This window comes from Equus caballus, unplaced genomic scaffold (genome assembly GCF_041296265.1).
Source record: "Equus caballus isolate H_3958 breed thoroughbred unplaced genomic scaffold, TB-T2T haplotype1-0000016, whole genome shotgun sequence".
NCBI lineage: Eukaryota > Metazoa > Chordata > Mammalia > Perissodactyla > Equidae > Equus > Equus caballus.
Window position 1 is genome coordinate 12188681 of NW_027222391.1, and position 24452 is coordinate 12213132.

General features: G+C 38.7%; 1 protein-coding gene across 2 annotated transcripts; it reads left to right on the plus strand.

The window, feature by feature from the left end:
* Position 1: 1 nt before the first annotated feature.
* Positions 2-21013, plus strand: LOC138922848 (ATP-binding cassette sub-family D member 2-like). Of its 2 annotated transcripts, XM_070259306.1 has the most exons (7): positions 2-153; positions 2580-2683; positions 4674-6299; positions 7843-8023; positions 16475-16596; positions 19947-20115; positions 20853-21013. In XM_070259306.1, the coding sequence occupies exons 3-7, from the start codon at positions 5001-5003 to the stop codon at positions 20954-20956; spliced, it is 1875 nt and encodes a 624-aa protein (XP_070115407.1). In that variant the 5' UTR covers positions 2-153; positions 2580-2683; positions 4674-5000; the 3' UTR covers positions 20957-21013. The 2 variants fall into 2 exon arrangements, with proteins under 2 accessions (XP_070115407.1, XP_070115408.1); XM_070259307.1 differs by lacking the exons at positions 16475-16596; positions 20853-21013 and having other exon boundaries at positions 19947-20086.
* Positions 21014-24452: the final 3439 nt, after the last annotated feature.

Below are 24452 nucleotides of genomic sequence, written 5' to 3' on the forward strand. Positions count from 1 at the left end.
CAGCCTCTGCGGTTTCTGCGGCGACGCTGTCCTGATAGGGCCGCAGGGGACGCCGTGGGAAAGCAGCGCGTCCGAAGGAGGAAGAACACAGCAGTTTCAACCGGTCGGGCGAAGGAACCCTCAAGAAATCAAGTGTCGGGCTGTGGCCGCAGGGTTAGTGTTTCAAACCACCCCCACCATAGTTTTATTTACTTTGGTGTAGGTCTCAGCCTTTTTCTTTTTAGGTCAAAGAACAGACTGAGGGGAGAAAAAGAAGGCAAGAACAAAGATATGGATCCGTAATCCTCAAGATGATGTTTCCATTCCCACATCACTCCACATCCAAATCCTTTAAATATCTTTCACGTGCAGTTTCAATATTCAGTACACAGTTGTTTATTAGAAATATTGCGCTGTAGTAACTTACCATTTTGTGGGTTTCTTAGAGAGCTTGATCAAAACTGGGTTTAGCTGTAAAGACCCAAAGACTTTAAACACCTTACCGAAAAAAATCTCAAAACGAAAGTTGGATTTTAGTGATCGTTTCTGTGTTATGTTTGTATATCCTCACAAAATGTTTATCTTACACACTGTTCTATGATATTTTGGTTAGAAACTAGAAATCTCCTGTACCAAACAAATGCACAAAATGGTTTTTTTTCCCCAATTGTCATGATTGTTTTCCAGATTTTTAATCTGGGCAACCTCTCATTTTCAAATATGATACATTTTCTGTTAACTCATTGGGAAATAGTGCCTAAAATATAGTTGCCTAAAATAGGATTATGTGCCCTGGTAGACATCGTTTAATCATAGAAATACTGATTTTTGTCACAAAAATTCACCAAAGTATATCTATCATTGGTTTGAATTAAACCAAGTGAGTATAGCATTTCAGAACAAATTAGTCTTCGTCATGGAGTAGCTCATCGTTTTTCAGTAACTAAACCATACAGTCGAGTCAGAAGCAATGGCCCAGTGCGTTAGCCTTTCCTACTTTCAACATTTTGAAACAGGTACAAATTAACTAAATTAACTAGAAGGGGAAAATAATTTTATAGAGGATTGACTGACCTTTTAAAATATATTCTATAGGTAGAGACATAAAGGACAGGTTGACCAATCTGTTGAGAAGAGTCAAGAAGTGGGAGCTGGATAGAACCGTGTCTTCTCTCTGACTAGAGTCACTGCTTTCCTTCCAGTCACAGAGAGGCAGTGGAAGTGGTCAATTAGGCTAAGGAAAGATTAATCTATGAGATACATCCTCAGACAAGATATTTGCTGGGTTTTCCTTCACAGCAAAAGACATTTCATTATGAACCAGTTATTAGGTGGTTATTTGTAACAGATGAAATATTGACCTAAGATCTCATCTTCATTGTGTTTGTGGCTCACATGAATAAGGCTAGCATGACTGGTAGATAATGAGTCAAATGCTGTGCTATTTTAGGGCCAGTAGGGCAATTAGGTAATCTCGGGTCAGGAAACAGTTCAAGAAAGGAATACAGCACAGATAAAATACTACTTAGCATTTGCTGAGAAGGAAATGCATCCCAAATCTTAAACCTTAATTTGTCTTTACTGCTAAAAATTATTTACTCTCTGGTGATTTACTATCTAAACACATAATACATATTATCTACATTATACATTTTTATTCATATACTTATATATGTAGGTCTCTTTATTATAAAAATTTATTTCTGATGTTTTACTGTTTAGAAAGCATGTAGTTTTCCTAATATATGTGTATATATATAGTCTCTAATATATATATAAAGTCTATTTAATCCTGCTCTTCCATGGTTGTTGGTAATGTCCACTGTGACACTGACATTGAGAGTATCACACTTGAGAACAGAGTAATTTGATAATTATTGCTTATTTTTTAACTTTCATTCATTTTCAAGATCTTTTTTTAAGATTATTTCTCCTCTCTTAAGAAAAATTTTAATGCTTTCCCATGTAAACACATGTAAAGTTGAGAAGATTGAGTGGAAATTAGGCTGAATTATGTTTACTATAGTAACAAGTGACTTTTTTTCACTCTTTTTTTCTCACCTAGTTTGAAATTCAAACTAAATTAGCATTCTTTCTGCTTTAATTGCATGGCAATATAAAAAATGAAAGAAGTATCTTGACATTCTTAGTTTCTTACTTAAATACCATATATTTCCAACTGGAATTATGTATCTGTTTTCCTATCATCTTGAATTCTTCCTCTGCCTTCCCTGAAGTCTTGAGCTTGGTCTCAGATGCTAGGACCAACCCTGACTCTTGGGGGTAGGGTAGAGTGAAGGGTGGGAGTGGAATTAAAATGGTGATAGTTACATCTGTACTTAAGTGGCTCATCATTAGGTCAAATCTCACATTAACCTTTTCCCCAGTTCTAGTAACTGGCCTCCAACCTTCCCTGCACCACAATTCCGGTAACCAAATTTCTGTCTTTCTATCTTGATTATTTTCCTCATTCTAACAAGTCTTTCACTCAAGCCAATAAAAGCTTGTTCCTATACCCTAGCTTCATTATCAGTTGATAAACTGACCTACCTACAACTAAGTGCAGGCCTGATTTGATCTCTAACCTTCTTTGCTTCTAGATTTCCCACTGCCCTGCTCCTCCCCTGATGTGGCTGTCCTATGCCAGTGATGCAGGCCACTTGCCTCGACTGCCAGCTGCTTGCTGACCGGCGTAACCCTCTGTGTAAGTGTTCTGCCTGGCTGAACATCCTCCTATCACCCCCAGCTAAGTTTACCCTGGCCCTCCACCTGTCTTATCACAGTCAGGAGATGTGACATAAAGAATTAAAGTTTATAAGGGTAAGAGATCCTTACTTTGACACGTGAGAAACGTGAGATTAGGAATAAAAGATTTTGAAAATAACCACTATAACACTATGATCTCTACATACAGACTTAGAAAGTCTCAATGGAATGAATGATAGATTGTGCTGCTAATATGGTCAGCTATAAAAGAAATTTGCATGAATTTGCCACTCATGTATTAGTCAGTCTGCTGAATTGAATGCAAACAAATGAAAAGAGACCTGTGATGATTCTTGAAATTCATATAGGTACATGGGAAAGGAGTTTTAAAAGTTTAAGGCTATTGTTACTTATGAAAAGGAGAATAGTTCTTTATTCACAGTAAACTGAATAATGAAGATCATTCAACACTGAAACAGGTTTTATATTCTAGCACAAGGGTTGGCAAACTTCTTCTGAAGAGGGCCAGATAGTGAATATTTTAGGCTCTGTTTCATCTATCCAGCTCTGGCTCTGTGGCTTGCAAGCCATAGAAAATAAGTAAATAAATAAATGGGTGTGGCTGTGTTCCAATAAAACTTTATTTATGGACACTGAAATAAAAATTTCATGTAATTTTCATGCACCACAAAATATTATTATTCTTGTGATGTGTTTTCAACCATTTTAAAATGTAAAAACTGTTCTTATCTCAAGGGCCATAAAAAAATAGGTGGCAGGCCAAATTTGGCCCACTGGTTGGGTTATAATTTGCCAACCTCTGTTCTAATTTAATGCATATCTTCCCAGGCTTCCAGTTGACTAGAAATGTGTATGTATGTTGTGGGGGGTGGTGGGTGTGGGGAAGCAAAAATGCTTTTGCATATTCGAAAACACACTCATCCTTACCTAAACATTTTACATATTTAAAAGTATGCAGAATTTTGCTTGACTGTTTAGCAGTTTAAGTCCTCTATTAGGGATGTAGGGAAAATTTTTTTAACACTCTTTGTTTGAATCAAATAACCAAAGTGGGAAGTAGCCAATAGATTATCTCTAAGCCTAAACAAAACAAGCAAAACAAAAGTTTGCAAAAGACAAAGAACTCTCAAAAAAGGTCCCAGAGAAGCTATTTCCACCATCTAACTCCAGTTGGATTCCCAAATGGTTAACTTTAGGTTATAAAGTCACACACCTCCAAGTAACAACTATCTAAAGGACGCAAGAGGGTGGTAGAAGTGAAACACTGCTCTTTTTTATTCAATAGTCACCTTGTAAATAAATACCAGTGCATCAGATCTCCATTGCTAAAAATAGCAGTTGTGGGGCTGGAAGATTTTTATTGTAAGGACAAGTAAACATAGAGATGGAGATATAGCAAAGAACTATTTTCTATAATGCAGAAGACTTCTCTCCTATTTATTTACAAAATATGCCCTCAATTACGACTTGTCTGATAGATTCTGGGACTTCATGAGAAACACAGGCAGAAAAAATAAAATAAAATGGGACTGAAAAACAGATCTAAGTATTTGATAGTTTGCTTTCTCCAGTGTCCCTCCCGCTTGTCTCTTTCCTCTCTCTCCCTTTCAGATTCAGTCCATACCCTTTCACATTCATTCCATATCCTTTTCACATTCATTTCATGTTGGTCCTCTTGCCCCTCCTCCCTCATCTCCCTAGCTCCTTCTGCCTCATCTCGTTTTATAGCGCTTGGAAATTTCCTTTTCTTTCTGCTCTTCCCCTTGTGGTATCTACTAAAACCTTAGAGGAGTGATGTATATTCTGAAACTTCTGTGCGTTTCTAAGTGACGCTGAGCATGCTCAGTAGCTGGGGCAGGTTTTGTCGCCCGCAGCTGCCCTGATTCGACCTTTCCCAAAATAGACATTTAACTCTTTGGACTCCTGCCTAAGGATGTAATTCGCTTTGCTTTCTCCTCATTTTCAAGGTTCAAAGGGAAGCGGCGAGGATTCCAAGGTCCCACCATCCTCACAGCCAATGAGGGGCCTGTGAGGGAGGAGCTTGGGGCAGCTTAGTGCAGCTTGAGCTTCTGAGGGAATCATCCTCAGTAGGTGCAGTGGAGTCTGAGCTCCGCTGCACCTGTCACAGCAGAACAAAATTGAAAAAAACAAAAGCAAAATTTAAGAAAAGAAGAGAAGAAATGCTGCGGACTATGGAACCCTGTAGGACTTTCTGAAACATTTGCTGGGGATTCTGGTGGATCATGATCTTTTAAAACCAATTCTTTTTGAAGCCGGTTTGGGTAATTGGGAAAATGACACATATGCTAAATGCAGCAGCTGATCTAATGAAATGGACCAGATCTAGCGCTGCTAAAAGGGCTGCCTGCCTGGTGGCTGCGGCATATGCTCTGAAAACCCTCTATCCCATCATTAGCAGGCGTTTAAAGCAATCTGGCCACAGGAAGAGAAAAGAAGCAGCTTACCCGACTGCAGAGAACAGAGAAATACTGCATTGCACCGAGACCACTTGTAAAAATTCTTCGCCTGGAGTGAATGCAGATTTTTTCAAACAGCTACTAGAACTTCGGAAAATTCTCTTTCCAAAACTTGTGACCACTGAAACAGGGTGGCTCTGCCTCCACTCGGTGGCTCTGATCTCGAGAACATTTCTGTCTATCTATGTGGCTGGTCTGGATGGACAAATCGTGAAAAGCATTGTGGAAAAGAAGCCTCGGGCTTTCATCATCATATTAATCAAGTGGCTTATGATTGCCATCCCTGCTGCCTCTGTGAACAGTGCGATAAGGTACCTGGAGTGCAAACTGGCTTTCATCATCAAATTACTCAAGTGGCTTATGATTGCCATCCCTGCTGCCTCTGTGAACAGTGCGATAAGGTACCTGGAGTGCAAACTGGCTTTCATCATCAAATTACTCAAGTGGCTTATGATTGCCATCCCTGCTGCCTCTGTGAACAGTGCAATAAGGTACCTGGAGTGCAAACTGGCTTTCATCATCAAATTACTCAAGTGGCTTATGATTGCCATCCCTGCTGCCTCTGTGAACAGTGCGATAAGGTACCTGGAGTGCAAACTGGCTTTCATCATCAAATTACTCAAGTGGCTTATGATTGCCATCCCTGCTGCCTCTGTGAACAGTGCGATAAGGTACCTGGAGTGCAAACTGGCTTTGGCCTTCAGAACTCGCCTAGTAGACCATGCCTGTGAAACCTATTTTACAAATCAGACTTATTATAAGGTGATCAATATGGATGGGAGGCTGGCAAACCCTGACCAGTCTCTTACTGAGGATATTATGATGTTCTCCCAATCTGTGGCTCACTTGTATTCTAATCTGACCAAACCTATTTTAGATGTAATCCTGACCTCCTATACGCTCATCCAGACTGCTACATCCAGAGGAGCTAGCCCAATTGGGCCCACCCTATTAGCAGGGCTTGTGGTATATGCCACTGCTACAGTGTTGAAAGCCTGCTCTCCCAAATTTGGTAAATTGGTGGCTGAAGAAGCTCATAGAAAAGGCTGTTTGCAGTATGTGCACTCCAGAATTATAGCCAAGGTTGAAGAAATTGCCTTTTACAGAGGACATAAGGTAAGATAGAAATTAAGATGATGGGTGAAATGTGAGACTGTTCGAGCTGCCACTGCAGTGCTAGATACCATCTGTTGTACTGTTGATGGACCCACTTCTTTAGCGTTTTAGACTCCGATGACATCTAAACCTGTACTAGAATGTATGCTTCCTTACCCTTTTTACTCACAAGTTGTTAAAGAATTATAGAGTGCAAACTTTTCTAAAGTTTCATGAGAATAAAATTTTCAGCACTCAGTCTACTTAGCCTCAGTTACCCAAACATGCTCAGAATTATCTCTGAAGCATTTTCTTAAAACTTAAATCCTAATTGGTTGTAGAACATTAGAAGAAAATGTGTTTGGAAACTGAGTAAACACATGTCCATTGAGATGGAAAATTTAGGATGGTATTCTCTTGGTGTTACTATTGAGGGCCCTTTGTTTTTAAGAGGAAAAAAGACCCTGTCCTTTTACATGAAAGACAAGTTTAACAATTTTGCATGCCTGGTCAGCAATGGAGGGTCCTCAGTCCTAAGAAGTGCAGGAGAGTGTGTCTCACAAATGGCATTTCCAACTCTTAGTTAATGTTCAGCACCATGTTTGACACAAATAAAAAGAGGCAGTGAAATGAAATTTTGTCTGGCTTTGAGAGAAAAGCTAAGATTAGAGAAGAAATGAGGAGGAGAAAAGGAATTTCAGAACGTTATTTCTGAATACTAAAGATTTTCGACATTAAGCAGATCCCTAAAATAGTTAGCCTAATTACATAAACTTCCAGAGCATTGAAGTAACCTCAGAATATTAAATACGACCAAATTTTTTAAGGTGATGCATCTGAAATCTTAATACAAATGACTTAGTACAAATGAAATATTCAGGTATTCTTAAGTTGAAATGGTATTTTAATTCCCAAGCAGAATTATTTACTTTTTGAAGCATCATTAGTTATCAAGACAAACGTTTACAGTAGTAGGAATCTGAAGAAGAAAATTTAAAGCAAATTTAGGACTTCTACTCCCCCTTGAAAATTGTCCTTATATGTTGTATTAGTCATATTGACTTGTGATTCTTCTTGAATCATTGAACTCAGTGATTTAAATTATACCATGCTGTAGGCTTCCGGCATTTAAGACAAAATCCAGCAAATTGAGTTAGTTCGAAAATGGAATCTAATTACACATATGTGTGTCATGTGTTTATTTTCAAATATTTTTGGTGTGATCAAGAAGGATAAAGTTCTAACATTGTTTACTCATGTCTTATAGAATATCGTTTAATTTTAACCTCATGCATGTAATTTTGAAATAAAAATTATAAATCACTGACATGTACTTTATATTTACTAAGTATCATGGGTTTTTTTCAATAATATAGGTGTGACCAAATTAAACAATAATGACTCATTCTTATATTAATCTGTATTTTTTAGTTGTTAGAATCATAGATCATACTATACTAAGTAAAACAAAATAATGTGTACCTATCTTTAAAGAAAGCCTTCAGACATACAGTATTTACTTTTGTAACTCATGCTGGGTTCTTGCCTCTTTTTCCCTCTATAGGTGGAAATGAAGCAACTCCAGAAAAGTTACAAAGCTTTAGCCGATCAGATGAACCTCATTTTATCCAAACGTTTGTGGTGCATCATGATAGAGCAGTTCTTGATGAAGTATGTTTGGAGCAGCAGTGGACTGATTATGGTGGCTGTACCTATTATCACTGCAACTGGCTTTGCAGATGGTGGTAATGACATTTATGCTTAATCTTCAATATATGTTTAGGATTATTTCTCTTGAAGGTGTCACTGCTGGTTTTGTGTGAGTGAAACTGAATATGTAGCCATTTTTCTGTGGTCATTAATGGTCAGAAACAAAGGCAGACTTTGCAACATCCAATAATAATACCTGCAATGTGAAAGGAGATAAGTGGCTCAAAAGTCCTTTCCAGTTGTGAGATATTTCAAATTAATATCTTGAAAAGCAGTGTAAGTTCTCTCCATGTGTTTTAAACTTCAGTTCTGCACATCCCATGTATTTAGTCTATAAATATTCTATAACTGGATCTGCCCTGTTTTGTGATTTGAAGAGTTGGTTGACTACATTAGGCAACTAGGAATATTGTTTTAGGAAGTGCTTCACACCATGGAAGGAGATCTCCTCTACTTGTAGGTAACATAGATAAAGCTCCTATGTAGCATGATTTGGTGGCATTGTGGGGGTAGGGGTTGTCAAGCTGCCCCTGTCTAATTCTAGCTATCACCACCCCAGTGGTTTTTACCAACATTTTTCATCTTTGGGATAACTAAGAAAGATAAGGACAACAAGAACAATATTAAAACGTTCTGTAATACTTGAGATGGGAGTTTGGGTCTTAATGGGCAGAGACAAAGGGGAGTTAATTAAATTAGCAGCATTTTCTGCTCTTCCTCCAAAATAAAACGTTCCCCCTTCTCTTTAAAAACCACTTGGTCAAAATTGGCCTTAGTGTTGAAGTAACTAAATAAAAGCATGGGCTTTGTAGTAAGACAGAGCTTAGCTCAACTCTTGGCTTTCCCTCTTCCTGCCTGTATCCTCTCAGTCATGTTAATTAAACTCTGAACCTCCATTTCCTCATCTGTAAAAGGAGAATTGGAAAGGCTACTTCAGAGGACTGTTGGGAGGATTTAACAGAATAATGTTTATAAAGTACAGAGCATGCTCTTGACGTTCTTGATATAGAGTGACAATTATTACCTAGGAAACAAAAGGCAACACTGAGAATAAGGTAACAGAATTCACACTATTTTACGGCTATTTTTGGTGTAGAATTAAGAATTAAGTTATTTGTTTGAAGTCATCTAATAAAAACAAGTAAAAGAATTACCCTATACTTTAATATTTTGAAACAGTGCTTCAATGCTTTAACCAATTATTACAAAAAAACTTGTCAAATTTGAGTCATTCTTAACCTAAAATTGTTCATTTTAGTAAATTGGAATTTGTCAATCCCATGTGATAAGACTGTAGATATACCAAATATACTCCACAACTCAACTGTCTAATACTGTGTTTAGACCACTGGGAAACTGAATTTTATCTATTTTTATGTTTTCAAAGTTTTATTTTTCAAAAAATCATTTAAAAAGTTTATATTGAATAAGGTGTTGTTGGTAATAGTATTTTTAGACATAATCCTTTCATTATAAGATAAAATAAATTGCTTTTTCAAAAAAGTATTGGAGAAAAAAATGACACAAAAATTTATGGTCTTGAGATTAGTTTTAGTAAGACACAACAAAATTATCAGATATTCATAGTGGGTCTAAGTATATGGATGTTTTAAAAGGTTCGTATATAACGTATAGAGACAACACCAATGACAAGATCATGGTGTAGTTCTCTTAGTGCTTGGAAGCACGGGTCTTATTACAAAACCCCAGAGTATTCAACATAGAGCAGAGAAAATGCAGCTATTAATGGTGACAAATTAACCCCACAGAGACCAGTAAGAAGTAAACAGTATATGCAAAGAATCTAACAATCTTATTTCTATGGGTGATGTAATAAGATATTTAAAAATAAATCCTGAAAATATCATATTAAATTAAAGAAACAACATTAAAATTTCACATTGAAATTATGATAATCACAGTGATGCAAGTAAAATAAAGTAATTCTTAAAGCTTCTTTTCAAAAGAGGATTTTATACAAAGAGAAGCAGTATAAGAATGTCATAGAAGAAAAAAATAAATTCGTATGACAGCATTATTATGAGAAGGTGCTTCAATATCTTCTGTAATTTCTAATGTTACTATATATACGCTTATAATGTTTGTACGTATTTACTAAAGACATTTGACCTACAATGATTTAACACATGAAAATATTGTTAGCATTTTACTCATACAAAATTATTTTTTCTAAATAATGATATATCTTTGAGGCTTTAGGTCTTGGAATTACATATCATATATTCTAATCTAATCTTCAGTCTTAATTTACACTTATGCCCTGAGTTGTCCCTTATGTTAGAGATGAATTAAATACATGATACTGTATATTTTAAAGCAAAAATAGGTGGAAAAAGTGGGTGAATGAGAGAAGAATGGCAAAGAGAAAAGGGAGAAAAAGTAGGATAGAGGAAAAAAAGACAATACAATAAAGAAGCAGGCCACTGTTCAGATCTTGACTCAGCTATTTAGTAGTTATCCATCCTTGAGAAATTTGCATAAACTTTATATGCCTCAGTTTTCCTCTCTTAACCATAGGTATAGTAATATATATCTTACAGAATTATGAAATTGTATATAATGTATTTAATGTGCTTTGAAACAGTTCTCAGCAAGTAGTAAGAATTTAGGTGGATCATTGTTAATATTTATTCTATTCTTACCATGTGGGCTCTGGCATCAGATTGCCTGGGTTCAAATGCTTACTCTTTTGCTTACTAGGCTATGACTATGGGCAAGTCATTTAACCTTCTTGTGCTTCAATTTCCTCATTTCTGAAATGGGAGAAATTATAGCAGGGTTGTTAGGAGGATTAAAGAAGAGTACATGTGTAAAACTTAGAACAATGCCTGCTTCATCGAAAATGCTCAATAGACATTTGCTGGCACGATTATTGTTGTTAAGAGAGCAAGATATTTAAAAGTGATTAGGAAGTCAGAGGTAAAAGTGCAGATAGGAGGAAGAGCCTGCATAGTTTTTTTGGAGGAGAAAAGAAAAATAGTTTTGTAGTAGATTTGTTATACCACCCACCTACAACTTCAAGTGAAATCTTATGGTTAGGACAGGATTATGTTTATATTCAAGTTCACATTACAAAATTGCATGTGGAATCATGCCATTTTCACTCAGACGAGGAGCTTAGAGGTCATCCAGTCTGGAGCCCCAGATTTGCCTCAGGGCACACAGATGGTTAGTGGAAGCACTAAGGATAGAAGACATTATGTGATTCCTAGTGTGTTACTTTTCTTACCTTCATCACGCTACCTCCGTTTAGCTATATTGGAACTTAGTCTATAAGGGACTTAACTTAGTTTGAGACCAAGCAATCGTGGGAGCTAATGCTTGAAATAGAGGCATTGAAATAGTTAATTATATATAGTTTCTGTTATATTTTCTTAGAGGACATTACCCCTTTCTTTGCTTTGTATTAAGAGAAAGACTGAAATTATGTCAAGAAAATAGTTACCTGGGAGCTGTATCTCAATTTTTTAATATTATAGGCCACTTTTCTTCTCTTCATATCAAAAGCAGTTCTGGGCAAGGCCAGGGAAAGCTACTTATAGGTCCCTTCTGCCGGACCTTATCACAGACACCTGACAGGCAGTGAACAGTGCACCTAAGCCACTAGCACTGCCAGTAGCGTCCACATGTTGGTGATCTGCTAACGTGAGGTGGCACCTCAGAAGTAGCAACTGAAAGCACTCTTAGGAATGGAACTGAACTCTACCATAACCCTCATAACATGGGTGATATTTTATTCCTAAAATGTACTTCCAACAAGATGATCTCCATAGCTCCTGCTGCAGGAGTATGTCTCATATTCAAATGCCAAATTGTTGAAATATAATTTTGTATTTGGGTCAGTTTACATATGACTACTCTCTTGTTGACCAATTATTGTCACAGTAATTATCAGTACATATCAAAGACATACTTTTTAGCTGTAATTAGCTATTCGTGTCAGGAGCTATAATTTTTAAAGTATAACATACATGCCCACAACGGCACAATCATTAGTGTACCACTCAGTGAACTGTCACAAAGTCAACCCATACACGTAAGCACCACTGAGAAGAAACAGAACCTTACCTTCATCCTAGAAGCTCCCATCCCAGAAACCCCTTCCCAGTCTTATCCTCATCTTCAGCCTCCTACCCCCATCCCCACTTCCTCCTGCCCCTGCCCCCATGCCACAGCAAAGGCAGGCATTTTACCGATCATTCATTAGTATTTGCTGGGTTTTGAGCCTTATATAAATAGTATCATGCAGTACGTATGAGAGTTTTAGTTGCTCCACATCTTTGTCAATGTTTGATGTGAGTCTTTTTCCTTTTAGGCATTCTTATGAGTGTATAAGCGTGCTTCATTGTAGTCTTAATTTGCATTTCTCTGATGACTGAGGAGGTTAAGCACTTTTCATTTGTTTATTGGCTACTTGGATAGCCTTTTTTATGAAGTACCGATAAGTTTTTTCTTCATTTTTAAACTGGCTTATCTGGTTTTTGCTTGTTCATTTGTAAAGCTCTTGTGTATTCTGTAATGAGTAGTTTGTCAGATACACACACACACACACACACACTCAAATCTCTTTTCCCACTCTATTCTTGCCTTTTCAGTCTCTTAAGTGTCTAAGAGAAGTTCATAATTTTAATATAGTTCAATTTATCAATCATTTTCTTTGTTGTTAGTGCTTTTTTTGTCCTGTTTAAGAAATATTTGTGTCACCCAAGGTCATAGAGTTATTCTCCTATTTTTTTTTTTTTTTTTTTTGAGGAAGATTAGCCCTGAGCTAACTACTGCCAATCCTCCTCTTTTTTTTTCTGAGGAAGACTAGCCCTGAGCTAACATCCATGCCCACCTTCCTCTACTTTATACATGGGACGCCTACCACAGCATGGCGTTTGCCATGCGGTGCCATGTCTGTACCCGGGATCTGAGCCAGCGAACCCCAGGCCATCGAGAAGCAGAACGTGCCAACTTAACCGCTGCACCACTGGGCCGGCCCTCTCCTATTTTATCTTCTAGAAATTTATTGGTTTTTCATTTCACATTAAGATCATCAGTTAGAATTGATGTTTATATATGGTATGAGGTAGGGTAAGATTCAGATTTGTCAAGGTGGCAAAGATAAAACATAAATGACAAGAAATAAACTCAGATTGTAAGTCCAAAGAAAAAAGTACAGAAGGGTAGCCTGCTTTTTTAATTTTTAAAAAATTAATAGACAATTTTCTTTAGAATAGTTTTAGGTTTACAGAAAAATTGAGCAGAAAGTGTTCAGTTCCCAAATTTCCCCTCCTCCCATAATTTCCCTTGTTATTTACATCTTGTATTAATGTGATACCTTTGTTATAACTGATGAACCAATATTTATACATTAGTAACTGAAGTCCATAGTTTACATTAGGATTCACTCTTTGTATTATACAGTTCTATGGGTTTTCACAAATGTATTACATAACCTTAGTTTTAAATCCTTTCTCACCTTTTCAGTGAAATAGCAACAGATGTGACCGTGTTTCAATATATCCTTTTATTAGCAGAGCTGAAAATAGCAGTAAAATGAGAAGATATAATGTTAAATATTAAATCCTTAAGTGAGGCACTTTTGACAACGTATTCAAAATATTTGGTGAGGAAGATAAAATGTGTTGATCTGGGATACAAAATAGGTGAGTGCTTTAGGTCATGAATTTATATCTCTGACACTGAGGAATGTACCCTTCTCACAGAGGCTATGCAGTTGGCTGTTGTGAGCATGGCAAAATACTACTGGCACTGCTCTCACAGTACTTTCCAAAGAACAATCCGTAGAATAAAAGTCAAATGAAATCTGTCCAGAGCTATTTGTAATTTTGTTGCTAAAAGCACGAAGAAAACCCAATAGGCATTAATCTGCTAAAGCGACGTGGAAAGTACCATGCCATGTCAAACACCAGTTCATCTGTGCTAGTGTTTTTACTTCTTAACAGAGACTGTCAGTAAAAGCTACTATTTAAACCGCTTTTAACCCAAATTCATAAAATCCCATGATTATTTTAGATCACCAGCCAGATTCTCTATGAGCCAAAACTATTCTTAGTGCTTTAACTGATTCAGCAATTCACTATTTTGGTAGCTTGCTGAGAATCTTTCGGTAATTTTTTTGTGTCTATCTAAATTTTGTCACACATTTAAATGTAAGAATATCTACATTCTGTTTCCAGTCTATTTATTCAATCACATTTTTCACTCCTCACTTATACCAGCACTCAAAGCCTTTCTTTTTTCATTCCTCAGGGAAACTCACTCACTTCAAGGGGGCTAACAGGAGTCCTCTAGAGCAGTGACAATAGTAGGGCTAGGAGGAACCACATTGGACTATTTGTCCTCTTTTTTTTTTTTTAAAGATTGGCACCTGAGCTAACAACTGTTGCCAATCTTCTTTTTTTCCTTCTTCTTCTTCTCCTCCACAAAACCCCCCAGTACATAGTTGTATATTCTAGTTGTGAGTGACTCTGGCTGTGCTATGTGGGACACCACCTCAGCGTGGCCTGCTGAGCGGTGCCGTGTCCGCGCCCAGGATCCCAACCAGCGAAACCCTGGGCTGCCAAAGTGGAGCTCAGGAACTTAACCACTCGGCCACCGGGTGGCCCCTAGACTATTGTAAAAGGGCCCCATGAACTCATGGTGATTCTCATACTCGGGTGAAATCAGTGCCTGACACCAACCCATGCTGTAACTTGATCAAGCTGTTTATCATTCAGTTGGCATTGCTTGAAGTTTCCCTTCTCTGTCCTGTTGCTTATACTATACTTATGATCTATTGAAATTATATGTGGTCTTCAAGGCCTCACTCACAGTCTACTCCTCCATGAAGCATTTCCTGTCTCTTGCAGCAAGAAATGATCTTTGCCTCCTCTAAACACCTCCCATTAACTCTCTTCATAGGCTGCCCTGCATAGTTATTTGGGAACTTATCTTCTCTCTCCTACCAAACTGTAGGCTCCCTAAGGAAAGAGTCTGAAAATCACATTTATCCTTGCATGTCCTATAGCACCTTGCCTAATTTCTTGCATATCTAGGTGTTCAGTAAATATCTGCTGAGTGCATTTTACCTTATATTATGCGTGGATCTCTTTCAAACCCAGCTGAGCTGTCTGTGAGCAAGTAAATATGAAATTATCTGGTAGTCATAATAGGGCATAAGTTAAATATTTGCACTGATATGGAGAAAAAAAACCTTTGCACTGAGATAAGTCAGAGAACAATAAATATCAAAGTTAGACTATGACTATCTATATCACTCTAATTTCTTCATTAATTTTCAGCATTTAATTTAGAACTTTGGAAATAATCTATAGACGGGCCAGATAGAGACTCAAATTGTTGGAAAGATTAAAATAATGACTTGGAGAGAACAATTTTGAAGAATGAGACTAAATTAAATAGATATGCGATAATAACTAGAGAAAATAATAACAGCTAACATTTAGAGAACTTATTATAGGCCATAGATTAGACTAACACTTCATTTGTATTTCACCTTAAAACAACTCTTTGAGATAGAATTGTTTGAGATAGTATTATTGTCTCCCTCATTTACAAATGAGAAAATAGGCATGGAGAGGATAAGTGGCAAGTTCTACTTACCTTACTACCTGCCAATAAGTAGTAAAGCCTGGATTCAAACCTAGTCTGACTCCTCTTAACTGTAATTCTGCATTGACAGTAATTTAGGATGTTCATTCATCTATCCATCCCATCCGTGCATCCATGCATCCATTCAATACACATTAAGGAGTACTATGTGCTGGAGACTCTGCTGAGTACTAGGAATAAAGAATAAAACACACATTCTTGACCCTTAAGAAACTTAAAGTCCATTGGAAAGGCCAGCAAAAGTTTCCAGGGAAACCTTTACTAAAGAGTTAACTCTTGAAGAAAGAGCTAGACAAAGAAGGAAGAGAAGTATATTGAAGTCAGAAGAAATCATGTATGCAAATAGCAGAGGATAAATAGAGTGTTGCATGTTTGGGCTGCCGCTAGACTGTAGAGTGAGGGTTGGTTGAAACAGGTAGACAGAGGCTGGATTATGAGGGTCAGCTAACTTGCATTTCTATTAAAGGAACTACACTAGAAATATTTGCTTGTATTCCTATTAGTAGTATTTTATTGACCAAATCCATAGTATTTGATTGCCTAGCTGTAATAAGGGCAGGGAGTTGAATTTGGAAAAAGTTAAAAGAATGCTAAGTGAAAATAGTCATAATTCCTGTAGACTTACTTTTGTTCCAAGTCTCCTTCTAAAAAAATAATGAAACAAAAGAAAGCTTTAAATAAAATCTCATACAAATATTGTATTTTCAATAATTCATTAAATTTCTAAGAAATTGCTGGTACTAATGAAAAATTTACATGTGGTTGTTTTGGCCATAATTTCATCTGTATAAAATAAAACATTTAGTTACTTGAAAAAACTCAATAGTTTTGTAGTTTGCTTTTAGATCTAGAGGATGGCCCCAAACAAGCTATGGTTAGTGAACGGACAGAAGCCTTTACTACTGCTCGAACTTTATTGGCCTCTGGAGCTGATGCTATTGAAAGGATTATGTCTTCATACAAAGAGGTACTTGCATTTCTCATCATCAATTTGATTAAAATAAGATATATGAAAATCAAGCAAAATGTAAATTACAAGATATACTTAGTATTTTGGAAACATTTTTCTCTACCAAACATTGCTAAGAGTAAGGCAGCCCTCCCAAGTATATTGCTGCTAATAACCTTTAATTTTTACACTTTCAATTATAACTCCTCTTTTTCTGTCTATAGTATGATGTATTTGTTTTTAATTAAAAAAAAAACCCACACCCCTAGGTGTGGATTCTGGAGCCAGAGTGCCTAAATTTAAATTCTTGCTCCAGTATTTACAAATTATATGAACTTACTCAAATTCCTTAACCTGTCTGTGTCTGTTTCATCATCTGTGAAATAAGGATAATGATAGCATTGACTTTGTAGGGTTGTTGTGAGTTAATACATGTAGAATGTTTAAAACAATACATATTAAGCAGTCACTAAATGTTAGCCAATAATATTACTTATATACCTTGCAAACTTTTACTCATCCTTCCTGACAAGTCAAGCCTCACCAACCACCTCTAAAACCCTCTTGTGATTCCACCTTCTTTCTGCCTTCGTTGCAGAGTCTGGCTCTACCTTCTCTGTGTTCACAGTACACCTGGTGCTTTACCACATTGTAATTGACTATCCCCTGCACCAGGCCCTGAGTGGAAAGCAGGAACTGTCTTACTCAGCTTTACATTCTTAATATCCATTTTAATGCTTGGAATGTTGTACGTGGTCAATAAATACTTGCTGAAAGAATGGTAATGACCTGCAAATATCACAGTGTTAAGACTGGAAATCATTTTATTCAGTTCAGATGTTACATAATATTCCCATGGACAGACATTCTCACTATTAATTACTCTTGTGGCTTTTGTATCAATATAAATTGCCAGAGCATCTTTATAAATTTAGCTGCCTATTAAATAAGCCTCGAATAAGCCATATAAAAGAGTTACAAAGTTTGTGATTTACCCACAAAACTTTTCAGTCTCATTCAACAACTGATTTCTTGAATTGGGTTAAAAAAATAAAAGTAAAACCAGTTGTTTAGGGCCACGTACCAAACCAACTCAATTTTAAAAAATTTTTCAAATAGTAATTTTGATAATCTGAAGACACAGTTTTGAGGATAGGTTTTTTGATTAATAAATTACTTATTAAAATTAAATGACAAATCAAAATTTTGGCCATCTCACATTAACATACTTTGGTATCTAAGTCACAGAAAGAATATCAATTAGTTTTTCTACATTGTCTCCGACACAAAAACTGATTGCATTTTGCTTTATTTTGGCTGACTGTGCTTTGAATCACAGAATGTTCACTTCTAAAGAATCTTATTGCTGCTATGACAGCACATGAAAGCATCATGCATTCTCTGCTAGCTCCAGAGGGAGCAAGGGTCCTTTTTAGAGTTAGAGTTCAAGGGCAAACCCCCTGTCTTATATCCCAAAGTAATTTGTCCACAGTCACATTCTCAGGTTTTTTCAGACACTCTTGGCCCGCTCCACCCTGACTCCTGGTCTACTAACTCCTTGCCTCCTGCTTTTCTTTAATTGACCTCTACATTTGGTTTTGGACTTTTTATTTTTTTATGCAAATATATTTAGCCAGGTTTCTTTTGAATCCATATTTTGTTAATCCTTAGCTCTGTTTTCCTCTGCTTGAGAACTCAGGAGATTTTTGTGGATAACATTTGAGAAATTACCCTTTAAATAGCTATAACATTAACATATAGAAATGCGATACTAATCCAGCTACAGACCTCTCACACAGTAGAAACACGGTAGAAAGCTTTTGACAGTAATATGCACTCTTTTACTGCTTGTTTTGCACACACAAAAATCTTACACAAATGTCAGCATTGTTGTATTATTCCACAATTTATTGTTTAAGAGACATTTACTAGTGACCTGCCTCGCTTACTGGTTCCAGTTTCCTAGTAAACATTTCTGTAAGGGAATGGTTTTTGTGCTTTCCTTTTCACTGAGAAAGATGGTCTTGACAGGAGATGAGTCACCTTTCACAGTACCCTGACAACAAGGTGTTCTTTTAATAGAAAAACAGCAGGAGATTCAGCCTAAATTGGATCACTGGCAGGATAGGAGCAAGGTACCACTCTATTGAGCCTTATGGACTAAAGCAGAGATTTATCTCATCTTATCTTTAATCTCACCTAGAAAACAGTCATATTTAATGTTTTTCTTTGGGCATATAAATCATGTTTGGCTTGAAAAGAAGCTGAATTGTGGAATTTGGACTGAAAAGGAGTTGAAGATTTACATTGAGCTCACTCCCAATTTTGGTATCCTCTAGCAGGGATATTTTCTCTGCCAAGCTTAGGAATTTTGACAATCAATTTGACTCAGAAGCATTCATTTCTAATAAGAAAAATATGTATTTTTCTTCTATTTAAACCCTATTTTAAATTGAAAAAAGATATCAAAATAAAGGATCATAATTTCATTGAATGAACTTAAGCTTTTCACAAAATTTCTAATTTTCTGGAAATGAAATCTGTCATTTGAACGAGTCAAATCAGAAATTTGACTAAAGATTTATTTATTTATGAAGATTTTATTTTTTCCTTTTTCTGCCCAAAGCCCCCCGTACATAGTTGTGTATTTTCAGTTGTGGGTCCTTCTAGTTGTGCTATGTGGAACGCTGCCTCAGCATGGCTTCATGAGCAGTGCCGTGTCTGTGCCCAGGATTCCAACTGGTGAACCCTAGGCCGCTGAAGCAGAGCGTACAAACTTAACCACTCGGCCCCGGGGCTGGCCCCAAAAGATTTGTTTTTTTTAAGATCGGTACCTGAGCCAACATCTGCTGCCAATCTTTTTTTTCCCTTCTCTCCAAAGCCCCCCAGTACACAGTGTATATTCTAGTTGTAGGTCCTTCTGGTTCTGCTATGTGCGATGCTACCTCAGCACGACTTGATGAGCGGTGCTAGGTCTGCACCCAGGATCCAAACCGGCAAAACCCTGGGCCGCTGAAGTGGAGCGTGAAAACTTAACCACTTGGCCGTGGGGCCAGCCCCTTGACCAAAGATTTTTAAGTCTCACTAATATTCTGAAATCTTTACATTTTGTTTTTAACCGTGACTTGAATGAATAATTTTTTATGTGTTTTATAATCCCAATCAAACTTACATTGACACGTTGCTATGTTGCTCTCTTGAGAAACTTTTTACCGTTACTTGTTTTAGTTATCAGATATGTTATTTATTTTTCATGTATAATAAAATAGGATCTTTAATATTAAATCAAAAAGCTTATATGATTGCATATTTTTTTAAGTCTGTCTTGAGTATATTAACTCTATTTTATTTCTCTGTGTTGGTTTTAGATCACTGAATTAGCAGGCTATACTGCTCGAGTGTACAATATGTTTTGGGTCTTTGATGAAGTGAAAAGAGGCATTTATAAGAGAACTGCTGTCATGCAAGAGTCTGAAAACCATAGCAAGAATGGAGCTAACATAGAATTATCCCTCAGTGATACGTTGGAAATCAAAGGTATTAGACTCAAATTTTTTTGTATTTTTCCTGTATTTAAGTGTTTATCAACAGAACTAAAGTTTTTTAGAAGCTAGTCTTTAACAGATAAAAGAAACCAACATTTATTTATTTAAATAGTTATTCCTAAACTTAGTATTGCAGTGTGAGGAGTGGTGACTAACATTACCATTAAAAAAAAATTGTTACCTTTATTTAGAACAAAATTTCTAGAATTATTTTTGGAAACTGCACATATGGCAGAATGAATTGTTTGCTTTTAAAAATCAAATAATAGAATTAGAACTAATGTCATATTGTTCTTCATCATCCTATGTTTTTAAACTTATTTGGTTATCATATTTTTAAAAATTATATATAAATGTCTTAATTCCCTTTCTGGGGCACCGTGTTTTTTCTGTAAGAAAGGTTAATTTAGAGAAACAAGTAGTTGTAAAGAGTATGGCTGGGTTATATCAGATAGAGTTTAGCTTTGCTCTCATTATGATGTTGACATTAGGTTATTGGTAAGTAATGTTTCTGAGAAAGATTTTCCAAGTAGATGTGTCAAAACGTCCAAATTTACGTTAAACTTTTCTTTAGATATAGATATCTATATTTCACTTGGTTTTCTGATTTGTTACTGTGAATTATCTTTATAACGAATTTATCTATGTTGCATTATACTTTAAGTGATTTACGTAGTTAAGAATAACGTGTGATAGCTTTTGTAACTTAAGTCGTTCCTTAACTTATAGGAGAAGTTATTGATGTGGATCATGGAATTATTTGCGAAAATGTTCCCATACATACACCAACGGGAGAAGTGGTGGCTTCCAGGCTAAACTTCAAAGTAAGATGATATTCAAAAATCTTCTGATTGTTGCCATCACACTAATAAAAAACAACACAGAATTCATGTACATTTGTTAAATACATGGAGGAGCATATGGAAAGGAGGGGAAATCAAGGAAGGTATGCACAGTGGCTGAATTACAAAAGCAGTTAATTCCTCAGAAAGCAGAAAGAAAGAGAAATTTGATGTCTACTGCTTTATTGCCAGGTTGAAAATTAAAATTGCAGTTCACTGAGAGCCTATACAAGGTTCCCAAACGGTTTTTCACACTGCGTTTTCCCTCACCTGAAAAAACAGGCCAAGAGATTGTGACGATCCATAATTAGCGTTTTAATCCATTTGGCAGGACTCAGTGTTTTTCACGTTCTGTGATACTGGGATCTGCGTCTTCACTGTCATGTGTTAAACCTTTAAGTCTTGTCCAAAAGTCATGTCATTACCTAGAGAATCCTTCTGTGAATTCCAGGCAGGTTGCCATCTTTCTGCTTCCGCCTCCTCTCCTCACCTTTACAATGGGGAGAATAACGGTAACCTGCCTTTTGGATGTGAGGATCAAATGAGACAGTTGGTGCAAAGCAGTCGGCGCAGGATCTGGCACAAAGTGAAGCCTTCAATAAATTATGATTACAGTAGTTTTGACTTCCCTCCAGTCGGAATATCGTTGGGTTGAAGTTAGTGGCTATGTCACAGCTGTGTCTCAGGCTGGTGTCTGCCGCCCTGAGCCAAGCCGTAAAAATCCCTAGAATAACTTTGCAAAAGCCTGTTAGCCTCTTGAGGCTCCTACACTTCTTTATTTTATTTTGTTTTATTTTGTTTTATTTTACTTTATTGCAGTGACAGTGGATTCTAACATCACGTAGCTTTCCAGAGGTACGTTGTAATACATTTCGAATTCTGTGTAGATTACGTCGTGTTCACCGCCCAAAAACTAATTATAGTCCGTCACCTCACATGTGAGCCTCATCGCCCCTTTGGCTCTCTCCCCTCCCCCCCTCCCCCTACGGTAACCACCAATCCAATCTCCGTTGCTCTGTGCGTGTTCGTCATTGTTTTTATCATGTACTCATGAGTGAGATCACACGGTGTTTGACTTTCTCCCTCTGATTTATTTCACTTCGCATAATACCCTCAAGGTCCATCCACGTTGTCACAAATGGCCGGATCTCATCGTTTCTTAGGGCCGAGTAGCATTCCATTGTGTATACACACCACATCTTCTCTGTCCATACTTCCCTTGATGGGCACCTAGGTTGCTTCCAAGTTTTGGCTGTTGTGAATAATGCTGCAGTGAACCTAGGGGTGCATGTGTCTTTCTGCATTGGTGTTTTCCAGTTCTTTGGATAAATACCCAGCAGTGGGCTAGCTGGATCATACATATGGTAGATGTATTCTTAGTTTTCTGAGGATACTCCATACGGCTTTCCATGGTGGCTGCACCAGTCTGCACTCCCACCAGCAGTGTAGGAGAGTTCCCTTCTCTCCACATCCTCTCCGACACTTGTCTCCTGTCTTGTTAATTAGAGCCATTCTGACCAGAGGAAGGTGACCTCTCCTTGTAGTTTTGATTTGCCTTCCTCTGATCGCTAATGATGTTGAGCCCCTTTCCATATGCCTGTTGGCCACCCGTATACCTTCTTTGGAGAAGTCACTGCTCAGATCTTTTGCCCGTCTTTTTAATCGGGTTGTTGATTTTTTGTTGTTGTTGAGCTGTCGGAGTTCTTTCTGTGTTTTGGATATAAACCCCTTATCCGATATATGGTTTGCAAGTATCTTCTCCCAGTTGTTAGGTTGTGTTTTGGTTTTGTGGATGGTTTCCTTTGCCGTGCAGAAGATTTTTTTTCACTTTGATGTAGTCCCGTTTGTTCATTTTGTACTTTGTTTCCATTGCCCAGTCAGACATGGTACTTGAAAGTAGGCTGCTAAGACTGCTGTCAAAGGGCATACTGCCTATGTTTTCTTCTAGACGTTGCATGGTTTCGGGTGTGGCATTGCAGTCAGACCCGAGGAGGCTGCAGTTCCCCGAGAGCGAGCGTGTGGGCGGGGCCCCAGCAGTTCTCCCAGGAGGGTGTCCCTGTCCCTGTCCGCAGTCCACCGCCTGAGGGGGGGGGGGGGTGGGGCGGGGCAGCGGCCAGGGAGCCTCTGGGCGGCGGCGCGCGCGCGCGCGCGCGGGGAGCGCGCACGGCTGCTGGGCCGCCGTCCGGGGAGGCGTCGGCCAGCCGCGCCTGCCTGCCCAGAGCCGAGCCCGGCGGAGTCCGGCCGCGCTCTGCTGCTCTCTCCTGGGCCGGGCTCGCCCGTTCCCCCGGCGTCCCTGGACGCCGCTCCGTGTCCCCGCTGCGCACAGCAGCCCGGGCCCTCCACAGCCACGGCCGCTAGCCTGAGGAGGCCCTCCTTCAGCTCCCGCTCTTCCTGCTCGCCGGACACGGACGACCAGGGCGCCTGCGAAGAGGATTCCATCTGGGAGAGGTACCTGGGGGCGTGGGCCTGGGGGCTGGTGGGAGGCGAGCGTGTCCCTGAGGAATAGGCTGGTGCGCCGAGAGGTGCCCGTCAGGCCGCGGGACAGCTGCGCGGCGCGGGCAGCGAGGGGGTCTCTTCGTGCGCTTCACGCGTTCGTGGAACGGGCGGTGTGTGCCGGGCACCTGCCCAGGGGCCAGCCTGGGGATGCGGTGCCCGGGAGTCGGGCGCTGAAGCGGCGCCCGTGGTCTTGGCTTCTTGGAAGGCCAGACGCGACGTCGGTAACGACACTGGTCTCGATGCGTTCTGAGGGGTGCAGGTCTCCCTCTTTTCGAGGCTACGTTCCGTTGGGGTTTTCACGAAGCCTGTCGTGGCCCTGAAGCTCAGGCCGGTTCAGGGGAAGTGGCCTGTGGAGGGCCGCATAATATTCGTGTGCAGAGCCAGTGCTTTCCAAAGGCCTTGACTGGGCAGAAGTCTACCTGTTAGGGGTGCAGTGGGGGCTGTCCGGGGAGCATTGTGAGCACAGGTGTGTGTCCCACACTTGAAAGTCTGGCAAAGAAAAGCGTGAGGCTGGAGGGTGCTCCGTTCGTTCCCTCCTTCCACAGAAAGTCTGGAGAGTTGACTTTGGGACTTCCTTTCCTCGGGTCGGTGCGTGTTCAGTGGTCTGGACACTTGGTGGGCAAGACTGACAGGGTGTTTGACGTACTGGACCTCGCAGCCTAGTTGGAAAGGACAGATAGGCAGCAACTAATTACCTAGGAGATACGTAAAAGCCATTCTGTGTTGAGTGCTGAGAAATACGGCATTTACTGTTAGACTTTGTGACTTAGGCAGTGATGTTTAAGCTGAGAGCAGATGCCTAAAAGCAAAGGAGGACTTGTGCGGGAGAGCGTTGGGACAGGGCAAGGGAGGAGGATGGCCTGTCAGAGGAGCTGAAAGCATGCCCTGGAGACTGGGGCCGCGTAGGGACTGTAGGGTGGGGAAAACCAAACTTTTCGATTAAGGCTGGCGCTTTCTATAGGCTTTCGGAGACTAAGCGTGGTGATTCAGC

Bases quoted from the DNA above. Each gene is read 5' to 3' on its own strand.
- LOC138922848 (XM_070259306.1), top strand. From the start codon at position 5,001: ATGACACATATGCTAAATGCAGCAGCTGATCTAATGAAATGGACCAGA. The intron at 8,024-16,474 runs GTAATGACATTT...GTTTGCTTTTAG, and splicing joins AACTGGCTTTGCAGATGGTG to ATCTAGAGGATGGCCCCAAA. The intron at 16,597-19,946 runs GTACTTGCATTT...TGTTGGTTTTAG, and splicing joins TTATGTCTTCATACAAAGAG to ATCACTGAATTAGCAGGCTA.